General features: G+C 41.0%; 1 protein-coding gene across 1 annotated transcript; it reads right to left on the reverse strand.

The window, feature by feature from the left end:
• Positions 1-3,605: 3,605 nt before the first annotated feature.
• Positions 3,606-7,722, reverse strand: HTR5A (5-hydroxytryptamine receptor 5A). The gene is made up of 2 exons (XM_073676531.1): positions 6,542-7,722; positions 3,606-5,258 (listed from the first exon to the last, which is right to left on the reverse strand). The coding sequence occupies exons 1-2, from the start codon at positions 7,256-7,258 to the stop codon at positions 4,926-4,928; spliced, it is 1,050 nt and encodes a 349-aa protein (XP_073532632.1). The 5' UTR covers positions 7,259-7,722; the 3' UTR covers positions 3,606-4,925.
• Positions 7,723-8,750: the final 1,028 nt, after the last annotated feature.

Genomic DNA, 8,750 nt, shown 5'->3' on the forward strand with positions numbered 1-8,750 from the left:
TCAGGTTGTCAACCAATCTGCTGTTAGGTTGGAGGTTCCTACCTTCTGGAGAATTAATCCGGTATTTCATGTCTCTCTGTTAAAAAAAGCTGTTGTGTCGGATGGTGACGCCTCTGCCTCTGTTCCTCCGGTGGTGGAGGACGGGGAATATGAAATTTCTCGCATCCTTAACTCTAGACGGTATAGAGGTAGTTTGCAGTATCTTGTGGCCTGGAAAGGTTTCGGACCCGAGGATAACTCTTGGGTGAGGTCAGATGATGTTTCCGCGTCCAGACTTATCAGAGCGTTTCACAGGAGATTTCCTGATAAGCCTGGTCCTAGGGGATCCGGAGGATCCTCTTAGAAGGGGGGGTACTGTTAGAACCTTGCTCTTAGGTTTTTTCCTTTGCTGGTCACATGACCTTGTTGGCCTATTTAATCCTGCTCCGCCCTTCTGGCTTTGCTGGACTTCATTGTATAACTACTTTCTAGCTAGCCTGTGCTCTGTATCTAACTCTGTTAGTTTGCTTGGTCTACGGACCTCTATGTTCTATATATTTTGTTTGTTCGTCTGTCTGCTACTATTTCTGTTAGGAGGTGTCCCATTTTCCTCCCAGTCCTTAGTACTTGTAGGGATTCCTTCCCCACATCTATAGGTCTCCGTACAGACTAGCTTAGGACTTTAGCAGGTCTGATCGCAGGATCAGGTTCCCTGTTACATCGTAGGGATTCAGCTGAGTTCTATCGTAGGGACAGATCTCCTCTCTTTCCTTAGCTCTGGTAGCAGAACATAACAATTATATTATGGCTCTTATGATCTGCTACAGGGACTAAGGAAAGACAGGAGAACTGTCCCTACAATAGAACTAAACTAGATCCCTACGATGTAACGGGGAACCTGATCCTGCGATCAGACCCGCTAAAGTCCTCGGCTAGTCTGAACGAAGACCTATAGATGTGAGGGAGGGATCCCTACAAGAACTAGGGACTGGGATAAGTTGGACACCTCCTAGCAGAAATAGTAGCAGTCAAAGACAAACACACAACAAAAAGCATAGAGGTAAGAAGACCTAGCAAAACTAACAGAGAACGGCAACAGAGCACCAAGCTAGCTCAAGAGTAGTAAATACAATGAAGTCCAGCAAGACCAGGAGGGCGGAGCCGGATTAAATAGGCAAAAATGGTCATGTGCCAGCAAACTAAAAAAAAACTAACAGGAGAGTTCTAACAGTACCCCCTCTTCTAAGAGGATCCTCCGGATCCCCTAGGCCCAGGCTTACCAGGAAACCTCCTGTGAAACGCTCTGACAAGTCTGGAAGCAGAAACATCATCCGCCCTCACCCATGAGTTATCCTCAGGTCCGAAACCCTTCCAAGCGACGAGATACTGCAAACTCCCTCTATACCGTCTATAATTTAGGATGCAGGAAATTTCATATTCCCCGTCCTCCACCACCGGAGGAACAGTGGCAGAGGCGTCACCATCAGACACATCAGCTTTTTTCAACAGAGAAACATGAAACACCGGGTTAATCTTCCAGGACGTAGGAACCTCCAACCTAACAGCAGATTGGTTAACTATCTGAAGCACCTTAAAGGGCCCTACGAACTTGGGACCCAATTTTTTAGAAGGAATCCTCAATCGCAGATTCTTAGAGGACAACCAAACCATGTCACCAACAGCAAACAAAACCTCTTGCCGTTTCCTATCAAAGTACCTCTTAGATTTTTTTGTTAGCCTCCTGAAGATTACCACGCACATCCGTCCAAACTCTCTCCAAATCACCGGAAAAACTCTCCTCCTCAGGCACAGCCGAAACCAATTTGGAGAATGACCCAAAACACGGATGTCTCCCAGAACAACAAAAAAAAGGCGAACACCCAGCAGAAGAGGATGTATGGTTGTTAAGAGCAAATTCAGCAAGTGGCAGAAACTCAGACCACCCCTCTTGATTGTCTGCCACAAAACAACGCAAGAACTGCTCAACATCCTGGTTCTTCCTTTCTGTCTGGCCATTAGACTCAGGATGATATCCAGATGAAAACGACAAATGAACTCCCAACCTGTCACAAAAGGCACGCCAAAAACGAGCCACGAACTGAGGTCCCCTATCAGAAACAATGTCAGTAGGAACACCATGTAGTCTGACAATTTCCTTGACAAAGGCCTTAGCGAGTGTCTTAGCGCAAGGCAGTTTGATGAAGGGAACCAAGTGACACATCTTGCTAAAACGGTCCACGACCACCCAGATGACCGTGAAACCTTCAGAGGGGGGAAGGTCAGTAATAAAGTCCATAGCCAGATGTGTCCAAGGTGCACTAGGAACCTCCAGAGGGCAAAGCAACCCCGCAGCGGGAGCATGCGAAGACTTAGATCTAGCACACACAGTACATTGGCGCACCCACTTAATGACTTCCTTCTGCCATCCAGGCCACCAAAAACTGCGACCCACAAGTCTCTTGGTCTCAGAAATTCCTGGATGACCTGCCAACCGAGACTCATGACACTCAACAAACAAATCTCTCCTAAAGGTCCTAGGCACAAACAACCTCCCATGGGGAGTGTTAGATGGGGCATTCTCCTGAGCTTTAAGAATCTCATCCTCCAAAACGGAGTCCAAAGCAGCAATCACAACACCTTCTTGTAAAATGCTCTCCTCTTCCTCCTCAACACCGACCATGGGAGAAAAGCTGCGAGACAAAGCATCCGCTTTAACATTCTTGGTACCCGGGATGTAAGTAACGGAAAAATTAAACCGCGAGAAAAAAAGTGCCCACCTAGCCTGACAGGCATTCAAGCGCTTGGCAGCATCAAGATAGATCAGATTTTATCAAGTTCATGTGCAAATGTACTTAGGAGAATTGTTGCTTTGATGTTGTTTTGAAGGCAAAGGGTAGTCATTAGAGGTGAGTGGATCTTTTGAAATTCAAATTCGCTGACTTCATCGAATTTTCCCCCAAAATTTAATTTGCAGTGAAAAAATTTGCGTGGATTTCAATAGTGAAAAGTTTGTAATTGTTCATAAAATATAAGTGGAGAGAGGAGCGAGAGAGAACACAGCTGACCATAAGAGCTTAAAGGGGTTTTCCCACAAATGAAAGTTGATTTTAATCAATAGATCTTGGAATAATAATAACTTCCACAATTGGATGTGTTTAAATAAAATGTTCCTGTGCTGAGATAATCTTATAAATGTGCCCCTCTGTAATGTCTGTCTGACCGTGTATGAAACACAGTCTGATCATACCACATCTCCTCTGCAGAGGAGGAAGCAAAAGAGTATACAGATATTACAGCATGGGATCACAGGATTCTTTTTGTGAGGTAAAACATTTCACTGCCTGTTTTTAAACACTGTTCTATTTCAAAGAAAGAATCAGCTGCTATCCCCTGCTGTAATGTCTGTATACTCTTTTGCTTCCTCACCTGCTCAGGAGATGTGGTATGATCAGATCATGTTCCTGCACGGTCAGGCACAGCCATTACACAGCACAGGAACATTTTATTTAAACATCCAATTGTGGAAGTTATTATTATTATTCAAACATCTATTGATTAAAATGAATTTTTCTTTATGGGAAAACCCTTTTAAGGTTTACAGGTGGGAGAGAGGGGATTCTGCTGACCATAAGAGCTTACACTCCTGAGAAATGAGTGACTTACCTAGTGACACTGGAGATGGAAAATTACTCTACCTGACAAACTGTGCTGCACTGGGAACCGCTGATCTATGATGTCCCAGGTACTGACCACCACTGTACAAGACATGATAGTCCGCTAGATGTTATAGCTGCAGGGCATTATGGAGAGGCCTACGTGTCAATGCAAAATAATGTTTGAATGCTTTCTGATGCTTCATCAGTGTGGTAAATGGTGTCAAGCAAGTTTTTTTTTGTTGTACACAGCAAATCGAATCTCAAAATGTTTGAATTTGCATGAAACCGCAAATTTCAGAAAAATTTGACTTGAACTCAATCCTCTGCGAATTGATCCACTCATCTCTAGTAGTCATTGATTTGATTTAGATTTCTCTGTTGTTCGCTCACTTTACATTTCATTAGTTGATAAAAATAAAAGGTTAACACTTCTATTTTTAATATTCTTACTTTGTAAAAAATTTTCCACACCTGCCTGAATCTTTCGCACAGTACTATATTAATAGCAGCTTCATAAAATACTCGGTCTTATTCTATGCACTTCCTCCATCTCTCCAGTTGAAAATCTCTCCATAGTAAAGACAAGCTTTTGTTTATTACAGCAAACCCAAATACCATCTATTTTGAATAACAGTTTGTATATGTGAATTAATTATTGAGCGCTTGGTCTTGAATTGCCTTCATGCATAAAATTAAAATACAACATCCTCCAAAGAATCAACCTATTATAAGTTAATTGGTCTTCTCTGACCCTCACATCTATTCCCCCTGGAGACCTGGTGGATTCAATGAGCTGAGCTCTTTTGATCTGTGTTTACTTGCTTGCTTGGCAATATGCAATGAATGATTCCTTCTAAACAAGGTGGCAGGTTGAAGGATCTTTATAATAGATCAAGGGTCAAGATTTAGGGACTTGTACTTTGAAGATCCTTGGATGATCACCAGCAATAGATTAAGTATAGAACTTGTATCATGGTATTTTTAGCTACTGCAGAACCTCTTGCATGGTAATTATAGCAAGAAGGAAAAATAAAAATAATGAAATATACAACAATCAATTAAATAAAAACATTCAAAGATTTTATTTGAATCATCTTGCCATCTTTTCAACAGTCTCATCTATATCCGACAGACTTTATTATCTTCCTCTTGGACTCCATACAAGTTAAAGCATTCCAGTTCTTCCTAGTAACAGGCATCAGTCGTAATAACGTGGTTCTTGGATGAAGAAGACACAACGGTTGGTTAACACATGCTTGCTCAAGTAAATTCCAGCACACCAGAGAATCATCACCGCTGTCTGGAGAAGAGATTTCTGAATGCATTATTGTAGTTTTTGTTAAATGCCGTATAGATCAAAGGATTGAAAAATGAATTTGAGTACCCCAGCCATAAAAATATACTTTTCCAAATGGGTGGTATGTCACAAGAACACAGGGGGCTAATCAGTTCAGTAATGAAGAATGGGATCCAGCAAAGAACAAAGACCCCTATGAGAATCCCCACCATAAGTGCAGCCCTTTTCTCCTTCTGTTCCCTCCATGTGTCTCCATCTGTCTGGAAAGTGACAGTGGCGTGACGGACTGTGAAGACCATTTGAGGCTGGTGAGATGCTTCTTTCACCTATCAGAGGCAACCACAGAATTAAGATCAGATCTTAAAACACATCGGTTTGCATGCATTGGTACAGGTACATGTGATGTCCATATTAATGCACAGTGGAGCCCAGAGCCGGACTGGGGTACCAAGGGCTCACCAGTAACATTGACTCCGGTTGCCCACTGTTCAGCTACATGCAAATAAAACATTACCCTCATTTACAAATTTGCCTATGTTTCTATATAATAATAAACGGGGTAGTTGTTAAATGAATGTTGAGATGATGCCCTTGTCTGTACATAGTGAAACAAATGTACTTCTCATATAGGTGTAGTGTAGAGCCCATTCCTGCATGGGGGCCCACCGGAGGATTCTCCTGCTCTCCAGTAGGCCAGTCCGAGCCTGGCTAAGCCTTATGTGAATCGGCACATGCATGTCATGCTATAAGTAAGAGGTTGCACTTTTGTATCACTTTCTAAAACAAATATAGATATGACATATAGTATATATAAGATGTAGAATGTGGGACATATGTATCCCACCTTGAGCCCACCCATACATAAAAGGTATGAAAAAATGGTTTACAATTAATTACATTTGGCACACTTGATGCAGGAGGCCCATAACACAGGTACTTGTAATTTATGGGTGCCATTATATCCAAAGCAAACAATATTATGAAGCTTTACAATGATAGAAAAAGAATACAGGAATGGCACATTCCTCTGAATATAAGAACAAATGGAAGTCCTGAACCATGAATGAGGTTTGCACAAAATCTGCCAAAGTCCACACTTCTTTCACTGTAACTAGAGCACAAATACATGCAATTACATAGATTGATATATTGTAACGAAGAGGTATAATGTAGGCTGAATACTTAAATATTCTGTTAAAGGCATATAATTAGGGATATTGATAAGCAGCTTTTTATCAATAGTAAGCATTTATGAACAGTATGTGTCCTTGTAAGACTAGGTAGACATGTCGCTTCACATTCTAAGGTATTTGTGATTCAGACATGAAGATGGCAAATCATAAAGATGTAGTGGAGCTGAGTTTTCCAGTGCAGCAGACAAGAGTTAGTCATTCAGCAAAATGTGTCTTAAAATCACTCAAGTAGTTGTCACAAAAGCAACAAAGAGTAAAAAAGGCAACAGTTACATGTAAAACATATTCTGCTCTGCTGCCTCTGGACCATAAACAGCTCAGGCTGATATGACCTATGGATTGACAATTTAATCAGATCATTTATGTCATGCAATAGACTGAACTTTAGGATTATTGGAAATGAAGAATGAACTCACCTCAATCACTTCTGGCATTGGGGTGATTGTATTTGTCTTTTTTGATCCAATTCTGAATTTTGCAGCTTTGTAGATTTTCCAGTACACAAAAAGAACCACACAAAGTGGAAGGTAAAATGCTCCAAAGGTGGAAAAGATTGTATAAGAAGGTTCTTGGCTAACTTGACATTTTTCAGTCATTTCTGAATAGGTTTCTCCCCATCCAAAAAGGGGAGATAGAGAGATTACTGAAGATAAAAGCCATGTCAGTAAGATCATAATGTTAGATATCCGCTTTCTGGTCTTTAAAGTGTATTCCAAATGTCTTGTAATGGACCAGTACCTGTCCAAAGCAATGGCTGTTACATTCCAGATGCTGGCTGTACAACACAGTACATCAAAGGAGATCCAGATATGACAGAGAACTCTACCCAATCTCCATCGCCGGTCATTCAGCTCATGAACCAAGCTTAGGGGCATCACCAGTGCTGCCACCATGACATCTGATATTGCCATAGATGCCACCAAATTATGAGGAACCCGATGGAAAGTTCTGACCCTCAATATGGTCACTAACACTAACACATTCCATAGGAAGGTAGCAATCACCAGCATAGCCAGCAAAGTTAATATGAGGACACTAAATACAGAGATTCTGTGCTTGTTCAAGTTCTCTGACCCTGAGCTCCAATTAGCAGTGACAGTGATGTTCCACTCCATCCTCATTTGTGGTAGCATGAGAACAAGAGATAACAATAGAGGAGTCTCTCTTTACAAAATGCTCCATCCAGATCCTCCAGATAGTAGCTGACCAGTCACCACAAACGTACCAGGCTGGTGCTCCACCACATTGCTACGATGAGGTAGTGAGGGCACAGCATGGCATAAAGTTTGGACAGGATCTCTGTCCAACCCCAGCATAGACATATTCTCAGATTTTCAGACTTCCTGCATTCAATGAAAAGCTGAGCCTGGAGATAGCAGACAAAACAGTATGCACTTCAGCCATTCAGATAGCGCTGTCCCTGGTGCTGAATTCTTCCTAGGCTGTGTATATCATACATAACCACACAGTGTGAGCTAGCACCAGCAATAAAGGATAACACCTTAACCAGACTGCAGCTCCAGGAATCAATCCAGCCCCATCTGCAGTAAGCATGCGAGCTCCAGAGTGTGGGATGAGGATGGAGCTGAGCTTTATATAGAGAGGAGCAGCTCTTACGTCAAGGTAATGACAGCCTCCTCCCAGTACTAGAATCCGAGACTCTATCAATAAGATGCATCCAGAGGATGAGGGACAGTAACCTCCATCCTACTGTACCACTGCTGTCAGCAGCTCCAGGAGGGTCTGCATTAGCTGTGCTCTGTGCAATCAGCAGAGATTGTCTATCTATCCCATATCTATCTATCTATACATAAATGTGTATAACACACTTTTGAAAATGCTTTATTAGCAGTAGTTACAAAAAAAAGTAGGCAAAGTATACCATCTCTATCAACCCATATACAGCTATAGGCAATTCATCTCCCCTCCCATCTGAAACAACTATTTATGAGCTATATTATATTTATCTATTTTTTTATGTTATATCTATCATCTATATTATATTTATGTATTTTCTGTTATATCTATCATCTATATTATATTTATCTATTATCTATGTTATATCTATCATCTCTAATATATTTATCAATTTTCTGCCTATTATCAATGTATTCATTTCAGCCAACTATCTACAGTTGAAACCAGAAGTTTACATACACTATATAAAAAGACACATATGCATTTTTTTCTCAATATCTGACATGAAATCAGAATAAACCTTTCCCATTTTAGGTCAATTAGAATTACCATAATTTTTAATATTTGCCAAATGCTTTAATAAAGAGAGAGAGAGAATGTTTTAAGGCATTTTTATTACTTACTGCAAAGTCAAAAGTTACATACATTAAGATTACTATGCCTTTAAACAATTCTGGGCTGCCCATATGATGATGTTATGTGTTTGGGAGCTTTTTTAAGCAACATCTGTGGATGTAGTTTAATGCCCACCTGAAACACATTGCTTCTTTGTGTAGCAACATGGGAAAGTCTAAAGAAATCAGCCAAGATATCAGGAAGATAACTGTGGACCTGCACAAGTCTGGCTCATCCTTGGGTACACTTTCAAGATACCTGAAGATGCCTCGTTCATCTGTACAAACAATTATACGCAAATACAAACAAGAT

This window comes from Phyllobates terribilis, unplaced genomic scaffold (assembly GCF_046119375.1).
Source record: "Phyllobates terribilis strain yellow unplaced genomic scaffold, ASM4611937v1 Scaffold_4__5_contigs__length_816908805, whole genome shotgun sequence".
In the NCBI taxonomy this organism is placed as follows: domain Eukaryota; kingdom Metazoa; phylum Chordata; class Amphibia; order Anura; family Dendrobatidae; genus Phyllobates; species Phyllobates terribilis.

What these genes read in the sequence shown, in the direction of transcription:
- HTR5A (XM_073676531.1), bottom strand. Translation starts at nt 7,258, where the DNA reads ATGCTACCACAAATGAGGATGGAGTGGAACATCACTGTCACTGCTAAT. An exon ending in CAATGCCAGAAGTGATTGAG is followed by an intron (nt 5,259 to 6,541) that starts GTGAGTTCATTC and finishes TGCCTCTGATAG; the next exon opens with GTGAAAGAAGCATCTCACCA.